Source organism: Spea bombifrons, chromosome 5 (genome assembly GCF_027358695.1).
Source record: "Spea bombifrons isolate aSpeBom1 chromosome 5, aSpeBom1.2.pri, whole genome shotgun sequence".
Classification (NCBI taxonomy): domain Eukaryota; kingdom Metazoa; phylum Chordata; class Amphibia; order Anura; family Pelobatidae; genus Spea; species Spea bombifrons.
Window position 1 is genome coordinate 77101924 of NC_071091.1, and position 22040 is coordinate 77123963.

Genomic DNA, 22040 nt, shown 5'->3' on the forward strand with positions numbered 1-22040 from the left:
TTGACCCATGGATAACTAAAAAAAATCATAAGGAACAATCAAAATAATTTTAGCGGAATGTATTTTTATTTATTTTCCCTTACAGACAAAAAAACACGACCTTCAGGAAAATAAGAACCGTTCTGTGTTGTTGATTGAGGAAGGTCTTGGGCTGGTGGATGATGCAGTTTTGCTTGCAGAGGACACCATTAATGCTACATCTGTATGTATCCAGGTGTCACTGAATCAATTGGACCATAGAGAGTCATTTAATGTGGATTTAATGTTGTAATGTTGTCCATAGGTTTTGGAGACCCACCAAGAGGAGCTTCTTCTTTGGAATTCTAAACTGAGACACCATGTAGATCGTCTGGTAATGCAGATGGCCAAAAGAGACGCACTTGACATGGTCTATAAGGCAGAAGATTATGCAGCTGAACTACACAAACTTTCTGCTTCTCTAAATAGGTAAACATAGCAGTGTTAATACCAAAATGTAGTTATTAATTCATCCAGTTCAGTCATATTCATATAAGTCAGCATTGCCATCTACCTTGGTTTTGTCACGGTATTAAGTTAAATGGAAGTCAAATCTAAATTGCTACAAGCTGGGTAGTAGAAGAAGATGTGATTATTTTATTAAAACAAATGCATAAGCAGAACAACACATCTGCTATTTAAAGCTGTAAACCTTAGTTGTAGCATTTGATGATGTGATTTTTTTTAACTCATTTTGCTACAAAATCTTTTCAGCAAAAACATCATATTTTAAAGGGACAATATAATAATATATCTTTTTTTGTGTGTTCCCAGTTCTCTTTTAGATGTAAGGAATGCCTCTTTGAATGCCACCAGTGCGATCCATTCTCACACAGATATCAAAAATATGATTGAGCAATCAGAGGTTCTTGCAGAACAGTGTAACCACACAGTTACAGGAGTCCTGGCAATGGTAAGGTCTTCAAAGAGCGGCAGGTGCATAGCTCTAAAGAACATGGAATGGTAAAAAGATTACTGTTAGTGTTATCAATCCACAATGACATTTTAATAGACAATTGTATTAACACTCTTAATAGACTTGTAACCTAATGACATCCATATGCTAAAAAATATACAAAATTTAGGTTACGGTACACCTTCTATAGCCAAAACTCTCCAGTACAGTATCAAAGATTAAGCACATTTTATTAGAACGTGGGTTTTTATTTTTCAGATTATTATATTAACTAGATTGATTAATGTTTATTGGAAATAATGTCACTAGTAATGTCCACTCACTGTTACTTAAGATCAGTAAGAATTGCTAGTTCATTTTTAGGTTGTATAATTTTCATCAGTTAACCCTATGAACTATATGATATGGCGCCTAAGGTTTTAGACCTAAAAAGTAAGCACTAATGTATAGTTTAGTTAACTGGCAAAAAAACCCAACAAATCCATAGTGTCTGATAAGTAGTGGCTTCCCTGGCCAGGTACCCCTGTAATAAATTAGCCCAGAAAATGTGTCTTACAATGACAGAAATCACACACGAAACCTAGAGAAGAACTATAGAATGCATCTGGTCACAAACAAAATTCTCCTTAAAGTAAAATAATAACTTAGATCTCCAGTGTTATGTGAAAGCATCAACATCCCATCACTTTCCAGACCTCTATTTGCTTAGTGTTAGAATATATTTTGTCCTTCACATCACAACAATGCAAAAATCTTATTGGATCTCAGGGTTATGGACCCCCAAACATGTAGATAACTTTTTGAAAAAGGACCATATCCTAGAACTCATTTTGTTCTAAATGCAACATTTTATATTGAGACTGTTTCTGCTGTGCTTAGTTTTTAGTAGTTATCCAATGCCTACATCATAGTGTTGCCTATAACCAGTTTTTTTTAATTGTCCATTTGATTTGTTCTTATAGCGTTCATATTAAAATATGTATGGTGCCAACAAATGGCATCCTTGACCAAATATTAAGATATAATGCAGTTATTTTCTTTAATAGCACTTGATAAATGTGTAAATGACAGACAATATATACCACCTGACTTGAGCTTAATTCCCCAACCTACCTTACTGACCATGGTTAACATTTTATCACTGCAGGTATAGCACTGAAACTACAACTTTTACTCTAAGAACACAAACAAACACAAATCATTTTTGACTTATTACATCATTTAAAAAATCTGATAACGATATGTTTTCTTTTAAAAGGTTTCAGGGGCAAATGGATCTTTACAAGTTGCACCAAAAAATTCTATGAAGTTCAGCACACAACTTCTGAATGAGGCCAAAAATTTAAGTCTTAGCACGGAAGGTAAGGGTCTGGGAACTTTGATAGTTTCGTACCATATTATACTATATTTTTGTCAGTACCATAGCTTTACATGACTTTAGGAGTATTAGCTACTTTTATAGACCCCAATGATAGACATTCTTATTTGATCCAATAAAAGAATGGTTATATGAGGACGCATGCCACACTCCTATACCTCTGCAGTGTCCAGCTTCGTGTGTCCAGCTGGCAGCCAGATCTACGACAGTAAAGGTAAGTGACCAGCGCCATCTGGCACTGGCCCACAAGGCATTTACCCGGTTTGCCAGTTGGCCAGTCCAGGCCTGCATACAAATAGATTACTGTTTATTTCAGTGATTCTGTGTCATTTTGGATGTTTTAAACAAAAAATGGAAGCTGAAAGGTTACGTGGCATCCGCACTGTAATCAAATGACACTTCAGTATGACAACGTGAAGTTACCATCATCAGACAGAGCAGAAACACCTACTGAGAAAAATAAAAATCCAATTTCTTATGCCCGACACTTGTTTGTCATTGACAGTTCTTCCTTTCAGATATTTAAATTGGTAATCTTCTCAAACTCTTTTGTTCGTTCCCATAGGTCTTGTGTCTGATTTGAACGATCTGAAAACAAAAGCAGATACAATACAAAAACGCACTCATGCATTTACACGTCAAATAAGTGAACAGCTGCTGGCTCTGAGAAATTTACCAAATGGTAAGTAGCATTAAGGCGTATTCATTTACTTCTAGCTGTACCTACAAATTGTACTTCCACTAATAAAAATGTGCATCTCTGATGGAAATGCAGACAAAAGAGTCTTTGTACAGGTGCACAATACAAACACATAAATGATTTGCTTCGGTTTAATTCCTGACCATCTCAGCATAATCCTCTGTTCATTCCAAATGGGCATTAACAAAACAAAGCTGAATTTTATCCTAGTGTAAAAGGTATCTTCTTTACCTATAAAACAAAACTTTTTTTCAGTTTTTATAGCAAGAATCTATTAGTGTCTGCTTTTTGGTTGCCTATGTTCCTGGAAAAAACATATACAGTATTAAATAATTATTTCTTGGGCATATTCATTAGAGTAGGTGGAACACTGCATTTAAAAGGGAGGTTCCGCAAGTTCTCAGACATTATATATATTTGAAAAGACTCTAAAAGAAGAAATGTATGGTTTTGTGATGACAACGTAATGAATACAGTAATGATGACATCACGCTTATGTCATTAATGAGACATTGCTATGCTTCAGAAACTGAAAATGTGATGAGACTGCCAAAAAAAAAAAGAAAGGTCTCCTAAGATTTATTTGCTAAACATATTGCTGGAACAGAAGCTTTAATTATTGATTCAGTTCAGACATACAATGCCTAGACTTCCTCCTGAGAGCGAGGCCTGCTTACCTGTTAATGGCTGTTCAGTGTGATTTTCTGACAAAATAAGTCATTAAATGCTGTGAATATGTTTCGATACACACTAAAAGGCTGTAACCGTGCTCCTAACAAAAATGTGTCCTTCTTTTGCCTTTTGAAATGTTGAGAAGCATAATTTCTGAAATAACCTCTGAGCTTCCAAGCCCATGCTTTTATTTCTTGCAAAACAATAACTGCGTATCCACATCCCCAACAGGGCAGGAGCCCAGGGGCGGGCTGGGCCGGGGGGCAATTGCCCCCCAGGCCGCCCGAAATCTAATCTAAACGGCCGCTGGGTGCTGATGCCGCCGGCCGGCGCTACTTTAATACTTTTTTTTTTTTAAATTTAATATGGCAAGCCGGATCGGCTATTAAATGAAAAAAAAAGTATTAAAGCAGCGCCGGCCGGCGGCATCAGCACCCAGCGGCCGTATGCAACGGCCGCCAAGTGATGGGAGCAGCGTGAGGGGTGAAAGCTCCGCCCCCTCGCACTCACCTTTCACCCCTCACGCTGCTCCCATCACTATGCGGCCATCAGATTGTTGGAAATCGAATTTAAATGGCCGCTGGGTGCTGATGCTGCCAGCCGGCGCTACTTTAATACTTTATTTATTTATTTTTAATATGGCAAGCCGATCCGGTGTATTAAATAAATAAAAAAAAAAAGGATTAAAGTAGCTCTGGCCGGTGGCATCAGCACCCAGCGGCCGTTTAGATCAGTTTTCCAGCAGTCTGATGGCCGCATAGTGATGGGAGCAGCGTGAGGGGTGAAAGGTGAGTGCGAGGGGGCGGAGCCACTTCACTTGACTTGCCCCCCAGGCCTTAGGCTGCCGGCCCTCCCCTGCAGGAGCCACATTAATGTCTGTGAGTAATTTAGTGTGGGGTTAGTATTAAAATCTAGTCTGCATTCATTCCTCATAAGAATAATCCTCATTGGGATTTTGTGTCCTAAATTGAGAACCACCCCTTAATTCAGGTTTCAATAACAGCCTCTTTATATGTACTTTTTCTTAGAAATGTTTTCCCTTTTCTCAATTTTTCAACTTCACTTTTCAAAGCGAAAAAGTTCATAATTTGCTTTATCTACCCTGGAACAGATACCAGTGAGAAACTACAAGATGCTAAAGAGCTTGCCTTGTCTGCCAATGTCAGTGCAGCTGGCACTTTAAACCATATCACGAACTTCAACCAAAAGGTGTTAACTGCGTCCTCTGCGCTGTCCAAAGTCAATGACACGCTGCGGAAAACCAACGAGCTTCTAGCGGACTCATCCAAGACGAGTATGTTTCCTGCATTAATGCACTCGCCGATACTTTTCTGCAAAAATATAGGGTGCACGGAATACTTTGGCATAGAATGTACAATCGTTGTGGAAGAGGTTTAATTTGCTGTTCATTTTTTTTATCTGCTCTGTAAAGCCCGAGCAAGAGCCAAAGCAGAGCTTGGCCAGGCTTATTGAGTCATCTCAAACTCTGGAGACAAGCAGACTAAACTGACCAAATATCTCTTATCTACTGTCAAATTCTAAATTTCCTGAAATAAGGGACCCCATTTTCAGCTTGACTACCAGCTCATGGTCTCCCCCCCCCCCGAAGAGCTGTCACAACTGCTGTGAACCAGAAGCGTACACACCACAGTTCTTCAGCCTGATAGAGCCTTCAGCCTTCAGCCTCAAGAGGTTGAGCCCCAAAATAAGAAGACAGGGACTTTGGTGATCAAAATAGTGTGGAGGTGTATAATATATAATATATATAGGAAGAGTCATATGTAGCACTTGCTGGAGGTACAGAATACCTGTCTACTTAATGCCTCAGGTAGGTACTCAGGACAGGTACCACAGAATGCCAGGTCAGATAGTAGCCAGCGCTGGGTATGTTATAATAAACAAGTAGTCAGAAAAAGCCAAGGTTGGTACACAGCGCAGGTAGTCGGGATAGCTGGGTTTGGGACGCAGATAATGTCAGCAAGGTACAAAATCGCAAGCCAGAGAGTCAACAGAACTTTCTGGAGCAGATTCTCCTGATACGTGTAACAGGAACACAATAGGGTGCTTCTTAATAGCAGTTCCGGGTTTTTAAATCCATCGCAGGGATGCCTCTTGTTGTGCGGCACAGGTTGGCCCTCTAGTGCGCATCACAAATTTGCCTGCAGCCCGATGGGACTGCACTGCAGACGGCTGTCGGGTAGGCACTGGCAGAACTGGCTAGCTGCTGCTTGGTTGCCGGTAGTAGGACTTTTCTTCGTGACAAAGGCCATGCTAAGAACACACAACGCGCCCGAGTATTAGGTTCACCTATGTTAATGTTTTTATGTATACTGTATGTGCAAGCTCCTAAATATGTTGTGTTTCACCAGCGGTAACAGCGGAAAGCAGAATTAAAGAAGTGGAAACACAGGCCAACATTTTATTGGATAGACTGAAACCCTTGAAATTGCTTGAGGAAAACCTAAGCAGAAATCTATCTGAAATTAAAGAGCTTATTAGTCAGGCCCGTAAACAGGCCGCATCGGTAAGTGTGATAAAAGTGTTACGGAAAAAAGAGAGTTTCAACTATTACCTTTTACTGATGACTTCTTAGTCAGCCATAGATAGTATAAGGCATATTTAGAATAATGATCTCAGTACCATAAAAACAACCCCTTTCGATGGTTAAAAGAGGCGCTATTTTTAATAGAATCAGTTACCATACAAGTGGAAGCGGATTTCCAAGAAAAACACATATCTAAAAACATATCATATTTTTTAAACCCAAACATTTCTTTGCAACAAAAATTGGATTTATAGATGAATTATTTCAATATTGGTTCTGGTCCACTTTCCATTTCACTGATTGAGGATACTGTTCCCTTGCGTACCATAGACAGCTCACTACAGATAACTGCCTTTTAGTTTATCTAAGAGAGACAGCAGTACCACTTTAAGGAGAGAGACCCTGACATAAAATAAGTTTGATAAGTAGCTGTGGTGTTGGCATGGCCTGTTAATAGTCTATATAATTTAGCTATAAAGCACTCTACAGCACATAGCACTGAACGAGCAATTGTTTTTCGATATTAATAATAAATTGTTTTCTATTTTTTCAGATTAAAGTGGCTGTTTCAGCCGACAGAGATTGTGTACGCTCTTACCACCCAGAGCTCTATTCTACACATTTCAGCACTCTAACTCTTAATGTTAAGACCGGCGAGCCGGACAACCTGCTTTTCTACCTGGGCATCAGCACGAAAGTGAGTGACTTTAATGTTTCATGCATTTGTTGACAAAAAGCCATTTCAATGCCAGATGTATCATGCAGTAAAGAGAAATTTGAAGAACATTTACTAAGAAAAGATCGTGTCCCTCTACAGTCATTCGCTTAGAGGTTTAAAGTGCAAATTTGCCCTTGTGGAGAAACTTGCAATGTCTGGCCCTTCTTGCATTGGGATACTTCTAAGCTTCAGACTCCATTATGTGCCATAGATACTCAAATCAACGTTTCCAATACACTTGTGCATTCGTCTTCGGGCGAACATGAAAACGAGCACGAAGAGGCCGTTTTTTTGTTCGTTCCGAAGGAACGTAGAACAGAATACAGTGCCGGCAAACCGTAGGCGAAGACGAAGACTCACAATCACGAAGAATCGAAGATTCTTCGTGATCGTCTTCGTTTTTGCCGCGCAACCGCCAAAATTTCAAACAGGAGTGAGCTGATCCTCGTCTGTCCAATCAGCTCACTCTTGTGACGTAACGCTAAGGGTCTCGTCCAATGCCTGTGCTGCTGTTTTTTGAATTCTGAAGGCGCCTTTATAAGACCAGAGCTTGCCTGAGAGATCCATTCATTTTTCGCTGTGACTGCTTTGGCAACACTGCTGTGCTGCATCCGAGCGTTACAGAGAGAGATTGTTCTGTTCTGTGTGAGACTGGTAAGCCTTAGCCTGCCATTTCTCACTGTGTACTTCATCCTCACTTCAGTGCTACTTAATTAATATATTTAATAATAATAATTTGATTAATTTAATTTTTTTTAAATTAATTTGTCATCAACTTTAGTGTAAGTGCTGTTGAGTTGACAGTGCACCCAGTGCCTCAGTGGCACTGGGGTGCCCTTGCCCTGGGCTGGCACTAGTGCCTATTGCCTGTCCTGCTTAAATAAATTAAATAGAATTTATAAATTACAATTTAATAGAATCTATAATTTAATAGTTCATTATAATATTATATATATATATATATTTGTCAGTCATATATATATATACTATAGTATACTAGTGTAGAGTGTACTGTAGACATTCATCTACTAGTGTCTAATTTAAAATCAGTAATATTAATTAATATAATTAATAATTGAATTCATTATAAAATTATATATATATTTGTCAGTTATAGTTAGTAATAGTATACTAGTGTAGAGTGTACTGTAGACATTCAGAACATCTACTAGTGTCTAATCTAAAATCAGTAATATCAATAATTCTCTAATTCTTTCTTATCTTAATAGTTAATTAAATTAGCTATAAATAAAAGTAATAATATTAATTAATTACTACTAGCGTATAGTTCAGCTAATCTTATTAGTACTGGTGCTGCAGCTCTATAGTTTGTGCTTTGTTTTAGCAACAGTAAGAGACCAAGTCAATTTTTCTTAATTAATCTTTCATTTTATTTAATTTGTTTTGCTCACCTCAGTCCATCAGTGAAGTGAACTTGTTGGGCTAGTGAGTGCAGCCGCATAAGTGCTGTGTTTTTTTTTGATCAGCAAGCAGTGACGTTAACTGTTTTGCAAAGATTTTCTCATTTATTTTACATTTTATTTCAATTTTATTAAAAGTACCCTTAGTGTTTTGCTCACCTCAGTCCATCAGTGAAGTGAACTTGTTGGGCTAGTGAGTGCAGCAAGCAGTGAAGATAACTGTTTTGCTGTGACATTTTATTTTATTTCTAATTCTTTTCAAGAAAAATTGACTGTGACGAGCTGTACTGAAGCCCACGGGGGCCAGAATGGACTAGAGTGGGCCCTGACAGAGTGCTGAGCAGGGCTAGGCTAAGGCAGGAATTGTGGATTTTAGGGGAGGAGTTTTGGTAGGAGGATATTTAAGTTTGGTGATCACAGGGGTAAGGATCCATTTTGTTTAACCTTACCTGGTGGTGTTTGTCTTTTCCTGTCTATCTCTTGTTGTCTCTCTTGTATACTTGGCTGTTTCTTGCTTCTGTTTCTTTTGTGTATCTTTGCTGTCTGTTTCTCTCTTGTGTCCTGGCCTGTCTTTGTTTTTTGTGTTATTTTGTGTTTGGGTCTGTCTTGTTTCTGTGTTTTTGTGTCTGAGTCTTTTCCTTTTTATCTGGGGCTCTTTTTTGTGTGCCTGTCTGTTCTTTCTTTGTTCCCCCCTTTTTTCTCTCTCCCCTCTTCTCGTCCCCTGCAGGTGTCTGTATGGATTTGAGGTTCTGCAGCAGCTGTTGGACCTTGTGGCTGCAGGAGCGACTAGGCCGCATGCTGGATCCAGCTGGACTGTTCCTGAAGGCTGGCATGGAGGACTGCAGCAGCGTTGGAGCATAGGAGCGGAGGCAGACCTGAGGAGGACGACGCAGATAGCCCAGGACGTAGCCTGGGAGTCAAAGCAACCCATTTGCAGGCCTTCAGAGGCATACTGGTGTGCAGTGCAACGGCATGGAGGAGGCTTCGGCCCTCGCAGCGTTCCATCACAGCGGGCCAGAAGGGCCCATGGGAAGGCAGTGATTTCAGATGGCCCAGCTGGATGTCCTGTGGCTGCTGGCCGCTCCCCAGATGGAAAAGGGGGCGCAGAGTGCAAGGAGTCAACAGTTGCAGGAGGTGATTCGGCCTGGTATAGGCCTCTGAGGCCTACCGCAGTGTTTCCCCAGATGTGGGTCCTCCAGGAGTCATCCAGGGAGGCAGAGCAGCTGGCAGGACGGCCGGGTGCAGCCTGCACTGCGGCCTGTGCAGATGTCAAGGTAGGGAGACACCGGAGTGAGGCCTAGGCAGTTACCTGGGGCAGCTGCCGTGGGGCAGGAGGTTTTGGCTGTGGAGCAGGGGGGCTGGGGAGGCCCCTCTTTTTTCCCAATCTCCATCCTGAAGTGGCATATGGGGGGTTTCCGGCTGCAGCGCCCCATCCCTCTCACAGACACGCAGGCACACCCTAATTGATGCATCCATCAGGATGGGATGAGTTGGTGGGAATCTGCACACCAAGGAGGTGGTTTTGGTGCTGCCACTCCTGCGGTGTTTCTCTGCGGCGGCACAGGATCATACGACCTTGCTGTACGGTACGGCCAAGGGGTCCATTATTAAGGTTTCTTTTTTGCGTGTTATTTCCATCGGGTGCACATGTGTGGGTTGATGCTGAGATGTTTTCAGGGGCTGTAGTGTGGTATCTATGGAGCGTATAGTGGGGAGTTTCCTGGGAAGTTTATAGATGTGCTGGGCTTGAGATTCTTTGCAGGTTGCATTGCATTTGTTTGTGTGGTTCTGGCAGGTTCCATAGCAATGTTTTATTTGGAGGCAGTGGCATGGTTTTAGGTCACGTTACTGACGGACCACTGCAGGGGGAAAGCATGGCTCTTGAGAGCTGTCAGTCTAATCGGTGGTTGGAGGGAGGTGAAACCTGGTAGACAGACGTGACAGGGGGGTATATGATAGAAACGTTTAAATGCTTAAGGGGAATCAACAAGTTAAGGGGAGAGATTTTCTTTTAAAGTAAGTACTACCACTGCAAGAGGACATAGTCATAAGCTAGAGGGGCAATGGCTTAAAGGTAACATCAGGAAATATTACTTACTGAAAAGGGTAGTGGATGCATGGCATAGCCTTCCAGCAGAAGTGATAGATGTTAATACGGTGCAAACGTTTGGCCAGGCATTGGGTAGGCATAGGACAGAGTTAGATATAGGATAAGGGCAGGTACTAAGGAAAGTACTCAGATATTGGGCAGACTGGATGGGCCTACTGGTTATTATCTGCTGTCACTTTCTAAGTTTTTATATGTTACGGTGTGCTGGAGATGTTTGTGTCCCCCCCCTTTATTGCCCCCTCCTGTAGCTGCTTCTTGAGTGGGTTGCACAGGCAGCTTTACACAGGGAACCCTTGCTTTGTTGTGGTGTGAAGCTGCATTTGTCCAGGTCGCTTGCAATCACGTAGGGTCATGCTGGGGTTTTGGGGTGTGGGGGTAAGGGTTATCTGTTGATGTGACAAATTGCATCGTTGAAGGGTTGCAGCAGTAAGGCGATGTTGATGGTTGTTTTTTCTGAGGTGTTTTATGTCTCCTGAACGGTGTCCCCGGTTAGCCTGGGGGTCATGTTAAGATGGAGGAGGGGGACGAGAGGCATGAGGGAATTGTTTCTGGCTTCCTCTGGGAAGCATGGATGGGACGAGGTTAAGGAAAGGGGGCTACGATACCGCGGTTTTCTGAAACTTTCGGTACTGGGGTACGGCATGACTGGGGTGAGATGTATTGGAGGGAGTCTCCTGACTAGGGATCTGATCTGTTTGTTGTATGGTGGTAATGTTTTTGGTGGGGTCGCCATAGAGAGAGCTGTTTTGTTGGTGCCTGGGGGATAGCGGTGGGGGACCAAATGGTTCCGTCATGGGGTTTGAAGCTGATTCTGTTGGGATGGTTGATTCGCTTTGCAGAAAGAGTGCCTGTCAGCATTTCCCGGGGCCATGGGGTCTACGGTTTGTCCGAAGACTTCAAGCGGGCTGGGGTATGTACCACATGGCCCAAAGTGATTTCGTGGGGCTGCGGGGCGAGTCTCCTGTTTTGGATGCCGCTGTCTGCTTTTGATCTGCTTCTGGTACGTCTAAGAGGTCACCATCTTTGGGGAGGGGTGGTGGTGTTCAATGTCTTTTCTGGGTTCCTTCGGTTTTCTGTGCACTTACTCTGAGCGATTGGAAACTTGCTGGTGCATAGGTTTGTTAAATTTCCCTGATCTTGATTCGGTTTGGCTTTTCGGGAGCTGGAGGGCTCTGATTCGGGTAACTATGTGTGGGGTGGGGTGAAGCAGGTGCTGAGAGCTGACTTGCTGGTCAGTGAGCTCTTGCTCCACAGGCTGCGGGGCAGTGTTTGGGACAATTGGTGACGGGGTTGTCCAGGGGGCCATTGGTTCATGTTAGTATGGCCTGAGGTCTGGGATATATATGCCCTCTCCTTGTTTTCTTTGAACCGTTCCACTTAGTGTTGGCCCTGTTTTGGGGAGTTGGCAGGGGTATTGGTAGGGTGGTTTTGATGGAGCTATATCGGAGGAAGGGCACTTTGGTTCTTATGGTTGGTGGCTTTGGTGGATGTTTTTGTGCTTGGTGGTGCATGTTTTCGTTCGGGTGTTGCATAGCAGTATCGCTGATTCTTGTTTTGCTTCATTGGAAGTGGCCTCGGCAGATGGAGTTGGGGGTACACCATTCGGGGGCTTGCTTTGCCTGGCAGTATAGTGGACTCCCAAGGTCACAAATATTGGCATTGGTGGGATTGTTTGTGGTGGCAGTATATTCAGTGGGTGGCCCACGTAGCCATGTTTGGGTGGTTCCTGGCAGGGGCGACCCCTTCTCAGGTCTATGGGTTAGGGCTGGGTGATGCACTCCTTAGTTTGTGGATGTGGGATCAAGTGGTGGGTGTTCCTACCCCCCCATTGGGATTTGTGGGAGGCGGTTAATGAGGTTTCACTGTCTAATTTTGCTTTGGACGTTGCTGTGCGATAGTGCTGGTGCGGATGTCTTGGTGGGCAGGTTTGGTTTGTCTACTGTGCCCTATGATGCCATGTGGATGGGCTTTTGGGGGTTATATCAGCGGATTGTGTTCTTCCGGGTACATCAGGATGGATGTTGGCTCGGTCTGCTTGGCCGCCTCACCATGCAAATGGTGTTTGAGGCTGGTGGTCGGGGGGGGGGCTCGGGTTGCTTCTCCCCTCTGTGGGTTTTTTTCTTCGGGCCTCTTTTGGTAGGTAGGTTATCAGCCATTCTCAAGAGTAATGACCCCGACGGGGACCGCAGTTAGGTATAGCGGTTTGCAGCTGGGTCTCCAAGGGGTTTTGGTGCTTGGTGATTGAGTTTTTGGTGGTGGTTTGGTTGCCATTACACAATTTTGGTTATGTGTAAGATTGTTTTTGTTCTTCTTCTTGCTGGGGGGGTGCCGGTTTGTGGGGGTCACCTATCGGCATTCACTAGTTATGGGGATGTGGCGGAACTGTGGTTGGAGAACTGAGCCCGTCGGTGGGGGCCGCAGTTGGGCATAGCGTTTGTGCAGCTGGGTTACCCAGAGGGTTTGGTGCTTGTGGGATGGAAATTTTGGTGTGGGTTGTTGGACCTTGGTGGCTCAACATTACAAAACTTGTTCAGTTATGAGTTTGTTCATTTATGTTGCTGATGTGAGGGTTGGTCACCGTGAGACGGTTGATTTGGTTTGTACAGGTGCCGTGCCTGTTGTTAGCACCTTACGTGAGTTAGAGGGGTATTGAGCATTGCCTGGGCGTCATGGTTACGCTGCTGGTGTGCTTTGTCCAGAGGCAGCAAAGGTGGATGGGCTGGTTTGTGGTGCTGGATAGGTTTTTGTAGGCATTTGGCGCAGATTTCTTGATTTTGTGAGTGGCGGTGGGTTTTGAACGGGCCAAGCTTTCTTTTGTGGGGGGAGCCCATCCGGCTTGAGGTGTCAAGGGATGGGCTCATGGCGGTAGCTTGCCAGGTATCCAAGGGGTTAATGTGGTGGTATGATCATTGGTGGTCATAACCGGTGGGAGGTTCCTTGCAAGGAGTGGTGCTCGGAACCTCAGGTCCGGGTTGGGCTATCCTGGTATGTCCCCTCCCAAAATTGGTGTGTGGTATGGTACCTGGATAACTTGGCAAGCTAGGTTGGTTTTGGTTACGTCATTGTCTCTGTTAACGCATCTATGTTTATTATTTCAGGTTTTACAGGACAATGACTGTTAAATAAAACGGCTGTGGCCTTTTCAAACCCATCTTGTGTGTTGGTGTTTTATTTAATTGAGCAAATGAGCCAAGCCTGGCCCGTGAGTCGAAGCTACATCTGTCATGAAGCCCACGGGGGCCAGAATGGACTAGAGTGGGCCCTGACAGAGTGCTGAGCAGGGCTAGGCTAAGGCAGGAATTGTGGATTTTAGGGGAGGAGTTTTGGTAGGAGGATATTTAAGTTTGGTGATCACAGGGGTAAGGATCCATTTTGTTTAACCTTACCTGGTGGTGTTTGTCCCACCCTCCCTCCCCTTATGTGGTTGAGTTTGTGGAGTAGTGTTGCTGCATTAGTCACAGTTGTGGGCGGTAGCTTGCCAGGTATCTAAGGGGTTAATGTGGTGGTATGATCCTTGGTGGTCATAACCGGTGGGAGGTTCCTTGCAAGGAGTGGTGCTCGGAACCTCGGGTCCTGGTTGGGGCATCCTGGTATGTCCCCTCCCAAATTGGTGTGTTGTATGGTGTTGCTAAATTAGTCACATTTGTGGGCGGTAGCTTGTCAGGTATCCAAGGGGTTAATGTGGTGGTATGATCCTTGGTGGTCATAACCAGTGGGAGGTTCCTTGCAAGGAGTGGTGCTCGGAACCTCGGGGCCGGGTTGGGGCATCCTGGTATGTCCCCTCCCAAATTGGTGTCTGGTATGGTGTTGCTGCATTAGTCACAGTCGTGGGCGGTAGCTTGCCAGGTATCCAAGGGGTTAATGTGGTGGTATGATCATTGGTGGTCATAACCGGTGGGAGGTTCCTTGCAAGGAGTGGTGCTCGGAACCTCAGGTCCGGGTTGGGGCATCCTGGTATGTCCCCTCCCAAAATTGGTGTGTGGTATGGTACCTGGATAACTTGGCAAGCTAGGTTGGTTTTGGTTACGTCATTGTCTCTGTTAACGCATCTATGTTTATTATTTCAGGTTTTACAGGACAATGACTGTTAAATAAAACGGCTGTGGCCTTTTCAAACCCATCTTGTGTGTTGGTGTTTTATTTAATTGAGCAAATGAGCCAAGCCTGGCCCGTGAGTCGAAGCTACATCTGTCATAAGCAAAGCTTCAAGCTACTAGCTGTAGTACTAAAATAATTCTAATCTTCTTTAATCTTAATCTATAATATATTATAAATAATAATATTCTAATTCATAATCTATAATATAAGTAATTCTAATTCTAAATTCTAATTCATAATCTATATTCTTCTATCTATAATACATAATATATAAGTAAATTAGTTCTAATCTATTAATATTATATAACTTAATATTAATTAATAAATCATATACTGAATCTGATTTAACCTCACTTTAGCTTAGTGGGTTTGAGAGCGTCTGCCTAGAGGTAGACTTATAGTAAGGAAATATAGCTTTAGGCTAGCATAGTAGTAGGCTAAGCTCTTAGGCCCGTGTAAATTCAAATTAAAAATAAAATACTGCTAGTTATTAAATAGTTAATCTTGAGTTAATAATTTAAATAACTTTAGGATTTTGGCAGATTGCACACAGCACAGTGCAGTAGTGCATAGTTTTACTTTTTAAGCAGTAGCACTGAAGAGAACTTCCTCTAATTTTTTTGTCTTTAATTCGTTTTTCCTTTTTTTTATTTTTATTTTTTTATTTTTTTTTTTATAGTTTTTTAAACACTACACTACACTACACTACACTACACACACAACACAAAATTTGAAATGGATCCTCCTTTTGGGACTAAGGAGGGACAAGCTCCATCTACCACCACCACCACCAGCAGCAGCACCACCACCAGTTCTAAGATGCAGCCTTTGCGTCAGTCTAGTCGGCCAAGTAGGCCAAGCTCTCGCTTATCATTTGGGGAAGCATTGCTTGAAGGATCATCAAGTAAAGGAAAGGCACCAAAAGCAGGCAGTAGTAGTGCGGCTAGGCCCACAAGCTCTATGGTTTTTTACGGAAAGCCTAAAGCACCAGAAGCACGTTCAAAGTTAAAGGGTAGCACAAGTAGTACCAGCCCAGTGACTAAAAAGAAGTGCCTTTTGCCCCAAGCAGCATCTTCCCCATCCACCAGCAGCATGCAAGGTACCAAGCAGAGCCAAATTAGCAGCAAGACTCAGAGGGGTCCCAAACCAAAGCGATCTCATTCCTTTGTAGGGAAAACCACCACCACCACCCCCACCTCTACCGCCTCTACCACCACTAGTGCTGCGCCTACTGTTCCCACTGGTACCGCCACGCCATGTCCTCCTAGTACCTCTAGCAAGCCACCAAGTCCTTACAAAATTTTTGTAAAGACAGTTAGAGAGAGGGCTACACATAGTGGAACTCCACCTAGCGAGGTAGCAGAGGAGCCTGAGACTGAGAGGCCAAGTGCAGAGTCTATTCTTCCTGCTCGCACTACTACTAGTCACGAGTCTCACGACGATATCAGTCTTAGCTCCAGCCTAGCAGGAATTCCATTCGATCTGGCTAATGAAGAGCTAGACTATGAGCCAGAGGAAGTAGAGGAGATGAGTGGTCAGGAATCAGATTCCTCAGGGAGCAGTGTCCAAATGACTAGTGCACAATTTTCCCCTGAGCCTCCACCTTCTCCGCTACGATCATCACCATCACCACCACCAGCAGCAGCAGCAAAACCTAGCAAATCTAAAGCAATTAGCAGTCCCACTATGGCCAGTACTGTTACCACCAGTCCCACCACCACTAGTTCTGCCCCTGTTCATCCACCCCGAGCAGTAAGAGCAGCACCCAAGGCACACTCCAAGGCTATGCGCGCCCCAATTTGGGAGCACTTTGAAAATGTTGAAGAAGGGCGCTATGGAAAGTGCAAACATTGTGGGAAGCTAATAAGCAGAGGGAAAGTGTCTGGCCATTTTACCAGTGCTAGCATGAAGCATCACCTCAGCACTCAACACAACGCTGTGCTATTGGGGAAAGATGCAGAGGTAAAACTTAGTGCAGGCAGCATAGCTGGTGGCCGTGGAAAAACCCCAACAGCTTCTTCTTCTGAGCCAATAGCAGCAGCAGCAGCAGCAGCAACTAGTGCTGGCAGCCAGAGACCAAGGCAGGTTGGAGCACTGCATGCCCAGCCCACCCTGGAAGAATTTGGGGCATTCCACTCCAAGAGAACGATGCCCAAACAGCAGGCCAATAAAGTAACGCGACTTATTGGTCAGTTCATTGCTGTTGGAGGGGCATCCTTCTCTATGATTGAAGGGGAGCCTTTCAAACAATTGATGGCGGCTGTGGCTCCACAATACACAGTTCCGTCACGTTCCACTTTCAGCAGGAACATTGTCCCCTCGCTGTATCGGTCCTGTGTTGCAGCAGTGAAAGAGGAGCTTTCCAAGGCTGCTGGTCAGTGTGTTCATTTCACTACAGATTTGTGGAGTGCACCTAGCGCCCAGCATGCCTTTCTTTCTTTGACAGCACACTGGTGGCAGCCCGGTGTGTCTAAGGAAGTTGCTGCAGCAGGCTACCGATCATTCCTTCTCCATGCAGAAGTGATGGATGAAAAGCACACTTCCCAAAATATTCTGCATGCGATTAGGAAAATGTTTAGCCTTTGGGTGGGAGCAGAGGCGGGCACCAATGTTGAAGTTGGTTTTGTGGTAACTGACGGAGGTGCCAATATGGTGAAAGCGCTGCGAGATGGTCATATTGTTGGTGTGCGCTGTGCAGCCCACATCATCCATCTTGTAGTGAAGGCAGCAATGTCAGAAGGAACTAATGTGGCAGCAGTAGTTCTGTCCCGCTGCAGAAAGATCGCTGGGCACTTTCACCATAGTGTTAAGGCTAGCCAACTTTTGAGGGAAGAGCAAGAGAGGTCAGGTCTTCCCGTACACTGCCTACGTCAGGATGTCAGTACACGGTGGAACTCCACGTTAGACATGCTAGAGAGGATTTTGGAGCAGCAGAGGGCAATCCATAATCTTGCCTCAGAGCACAATATTGGGATTACCTCTCCATTGAATAGGGAGGATTGGACAGTGATCGCCCAGCTAGTGGCAGTCCTTAAACCATTCAGGGATGCCACAGAAAATTTAAGCTCAAACACTGCCAGTCTGGCCCAGGTAATCCCAGTGTTCTCCCATCTAGGCAGCAAGATGGATGTGTTCCTTGGAAACCGTGAGGCTGTTCAAGGTGGCACTCTACATCCTGACGTAGCAGCCATAGTCAGGAAGCTGAAGGATCTGCTAAAAGTACACCTTCGCAAGCGAATGGAAGAGAGTCCCGAAATGATGCTAGCGTGCCTTTGTGATCCAAGAATTAAGGGAAAGCTAGCTTTGAAATTCAATGTTCTCAGTAGCTACCGGGAGCAATTGGTCAACAAGGTGCGTGACTGGCAGCGTAAAATGGGAATGCTGTCCGAGGAGGGTGAGGTGCAGGAGGAGGAAGAGATGATGTGGTCTGCTACCCCTAGCAGCAGCATCAGCAGCAGTGCCACAAGCAGCACAACACAGCTGAGTGGAGCAGCTGCGTTTTGGGAAGAGGCACTTGGCAGTATAGTTGGACCATCTGACAGAGCTAGCAGCAGAAAGGAGAGTAGTGCTGCTGAAATGGTCAAACTTTACCTCTGTGAAGTTCCTTCTGCTCCTAATGTTGATCCTCTTAGCTACTGGGATGAAAAGAAGAGTGTGTGGCCTGCACTCTCATGGGTTGCGCAGCAGCTTCTATCATGTCCGCCAACCACTGTTCAAAGTGAGCACGTGTTTTCTATGACTGGAAACATACTGAGTCCACAGCGCTCACGCATGGCACCTCATCTCATGGAGCAGATTGCCTTTCTTAAATTCAATCTGCCCAAATTGGGTTACCCAGCTCTTAGCTTGGAAAGTTAAATTTTTTCTCTCTAATGTTTAAGGTAGTTTCTCCCCCTGGTTGCACTTGCTGCGGTGTGGCAATGCCTGCTACCTCCGCTGGTGTAGCCAATTTACGCTAGGGCCTAGTGTCTGAGCTCTGTAAGTCCGCTCCCAAACGCCTAGGACTGACAGTCTTTGGATGCTTTGCCCTGGGGTGAAACAGGTGAGTGGGTCGTCAATTGCCCACTCATTCACCTTTTTCCGTTTCCAACGCTGCTGCTGGTGGTGGTGCCAGTATCTTTTGCCAGTTCGCTTCCTGGCTGAAATCATGCCTCAGATGTCCCTAATGGAAAGGGTAGTTTCTCCCCCCTGGTTGCACTTGCTGCGGTGTGGCAACGCCTGCTACCTCCGCCGGTGTAGCCAGCTTACGCTAGGGCCTTGTGTCTGAGTTCTGTAGGTCTGCTCCCAAACGCCAAGGACTGACAGTGCTTGGATGCTTTGCCCTGGGGTGAAACAGGTGAGCGGGTCGTCAATTGCCCACTCATTCGCCTTTCCCAATGCTGCTGCTGCTGCTTGTGGTGGTGCCAGTGTCTCTCTTCAATGCCAGTTCGCTTCCTGGCTAGTGTCATGCCTCGAATGTCCCTGATGGTAAGGGTAGTTTCTCCCCCCTGGTTGCACTTGCTGCGGTGTGGCAACGCCTGCTACCTCCGCCGGTGTAGCCAGCTTACGCTAGGGCCTTGTGTCTGAGTTCTGGAAGTCCGCTCCCAAACGCCAAGGACTGACAGTGTTTGGATGCTTTGCCCTGGGGTGAAACAGGTGAGCGGGTCGTCAATTGCCCACTCATTCGCCTTTCCCAATGCTGCTGCTGCTGGTGGTGGTGCCAGTGTCTCTCTTCTCTGCCAGTTCGCTTCCTGGCTAGTGTCATGCCTTAAATGTCCCTGATGGTAAGGGCAGTTTCTCCCCCCTGGTTGCACTTGCTGCGGTGTGGCAACGCCTGCTACCTCCGCCAATGTAGCCAGCTTACGCTAGGGCCTTGTGTCTGAGTTCTGGAAGTCCGCTCCCAAACGCCAAGGACTGACAGTTTTTGGATGCTTTGCCCTGGGGTGAAACAGGTGAGCGGGTCGTCAATTGCCCACTCATTCGCCTTTTCCAATGCTGCTGCTGCTGCTGCTGGTGGTGGTGCCAGTGTCTCTTCTCTGCCAGTTCGCTTCCTGGCTAGTGTCATGCCTCAAATGTCCCTTATGGTAAGGGCAGTTTCTCCCCCCCTGGTTGCACTTGCTGCGGTGTGGCAACGCCTGCTACCTCCGCCAATGTAGCCAGCTTACGCTAGGGCCTTGTGTCTGAGTTCTGGAAGTCCGCTCCCAAACGCCAAGGACTGACAGTCTTTGGATGCTTTGCCCTGGGGTGAAACAGGTGAGCGGGTCGTCAATTGCCCACTCATTTGCCTTTTCCAATGCTGCTGCTGCTGCTGCTGCTGGTGCCAGCATCTCTTCTCTGCCAGTTCGCTTCCTGGCTAGTGTCATGCCTTAAATGTCCCTTATGGTAAGGGCAGTTTCTCCCCCCTGGTTGCACTTGCTGCGGTGTGGCAACGCCTGCTACCTCCGCCAATGTAGCCAGCTTACGCTAGGGCCTTGTGTCTGAGTTCTGGAAGTCCGCTCCCAAACGCCAAGGACTGACAGTCTTTGGATGCTTTGCCCTGGGGTGAAACAGGTGAGCGGGTCGTCAATTGCCCACTCATTTGCCTTTTCCAATGCTGCTGCTGCTGCTGCTGCTGGTGGTGCCAGCATCTCTTCTCTGCCAGTTCGCTTCCTGGCTAGTGTCATGCCTTAAATGTCCCTTATGGTAAGGGCAGTTTCTCCCCCCTGGTTGCACTTGCTGCGGTGTGGCAACGCCTGCTACCTCCGCCAATGTAGCCAGCTTACGCTAGGGCCTTGTGTCTGAGTTCTGGAAGTCCGCTCCCAAACGCCAAGGACTGACAGTCTTTGGATGCTTTGCCCTGGGGTGAAACAGGTGAGCGGGTCGTCAATTGCCCACTCATTTGCCTTTTCCAATGCTGCTGCTGCTGCTGCTGCTGCTGCTGGTGGTGCCAGCATCTCTTCTCTGCCAGTTCGCTTCCTGGCTAGTGTCATGCCTTAATTGTCCCTTATGGTAAGGGCAGTTTCTCCCCCCTGGTTGCACTTGCTGCGGTGTGGCAACGCCTGCTACCTCCGCCAATGTAGCCAGCTTACGCTAGGGCCTTGTGTCTGAGTTCTGGAAGTCCGCTCCCAAACGCCAAGGACTGACAGTCTTTGGATGCTTTGCCCTGGGGTGAAACAGGTGAGTGGGTCGCCAATTGCCCACTCATTCGCCTTTCCCATTTTTCAATGCTGCTGCTGGTGGTGGTGCCAGCATCTCTTCTCTGCCAGTTCGCTTCCTGGCTAGAGTCATGCCCAAAATGTCCCTAGTGGTAAGGGCAGTTTCTCCCCTCTGGCTGCGTCTGTTTGCGGTGTGGCAACGCCTGCTACCTCCGCCGGAGTGGCCAGCTTACGCTAGGGCCTTGTGTCTGAGCTCTGGAAGTCTGCTGCCAAACGTCTAAGACTGACAGTGTTTGGGTGCTTTGCCCTGGGGTGAAACAGGTGAGTGGGTCGCCAATTGCCCACTCATTCGCCTTTTCCAATTCTGCTGCTGCTGCTGGTGGTGGTGCCAGTGTCTCTTCGATGCCAGTTCGCTTCCTGGCTAGTGTCATGAATCAAATGTCCCTAATGGTAAGGGCAGTTTCTCCCCCCTGGCTGCCTCTGTCTGCGGTGTGGCAACGCCTGCTACCTCCGCCGGAGTGGCCAGCTTACGCTAGGGCCTTGTGTCTGAGCTCTGGAAGTCTGCTGCCAAACGTCTAAGACTGACAGTGTTTGGGTGCTTTGCCCTGGGGTGAAACAGGTGAGTGGGTCGCCAATTGCCCACTCATTCGCCTTTTCCAATTCTGCTGCTGCTGCTGGTGGTGGTGCCAGTGTCTCTTCGATGCCAGTTCGCTTCCTGGCTAGTGTCATGAATCAAATGTCCCTAATGGTAAGGGCAGTTTCTCCCCCCTGGCTGCCTCTGTCTGCGGTGTGGCAACGCCTGCTACCTCCGCCGGAGTGGCCAGCTTACGCTAGGGCCTTGTGTCTGAGCTCTGGAAGTCTGCTGCCAAACGTCTAAGACTGACAGTGTTTGGGTGCTTTGCCCTGGGGTGAAACAGGTGAGTGGGTCGCCAATTGCCCACTCATTCGCCTTTCCCAATTCTGCTGCTGCTGCTGGTGGTGGTGCCAGTGTCTCTTCGATGCCAGTTCGCTTCCTGGCTAGTGTCATGAATCAAATGTCCCTAATGGTAAGGGCAGTTTCTCCCCCCTGGCTGCCTCTGTCTGCGGTGTGGCAACGCCTGCTACCTCCGCCGGAGTGGCCAGCTTACGCTAGGGCCTTGTGTCTGAGCTCTGGAAGTCTGCTGCCAAACGTCTAAGACTGACAGTGTTTGGGTGCTTTGCCCTGGGGTGAAACAGGTGAGTGGGTCGCCAATTGCCCACTCATTCGCCTTTCCCAATTCTGCTGCTGCTGCTGGTGGTGGTGCCAGTGTCTCTTCGATGCCAGTTCGCTTCCTGGCTAGTGTCATGAATCAAATGTCCCTAATGGTAAGGG

At 46.1% G+C, this 22040-nt stretch overlaps 1 protein-coding gene across 1 annotated transcript in view; it reads left to right on the forward strand.

Moving 5' to 3' along the window:
• The window catches only part of LOC128497712 (laminin subunit alpha-1-like), a 63579-nt gene that overhangs the window by 21889 nt on the left and 19650 nt on the right, over nt 1-22040 (forward strand). The window contains 8 exon segments of the mRNA XM_053467872.1: nt 86-202; nt 284-447; nt 793-931; nt 2193-2295; nt 2878-2994; nt 4796-4978; nt 6054-6208; nt 6783-6926. Coding sequence (XP_053323847.1) covers nt 86-202; nt 284-447; nt 793-931; nt 2193-2295; nt 2878-2994; nt 4796-4978; nt 6054-6208; nt 6783-6926 — 1122 coding nt within the window.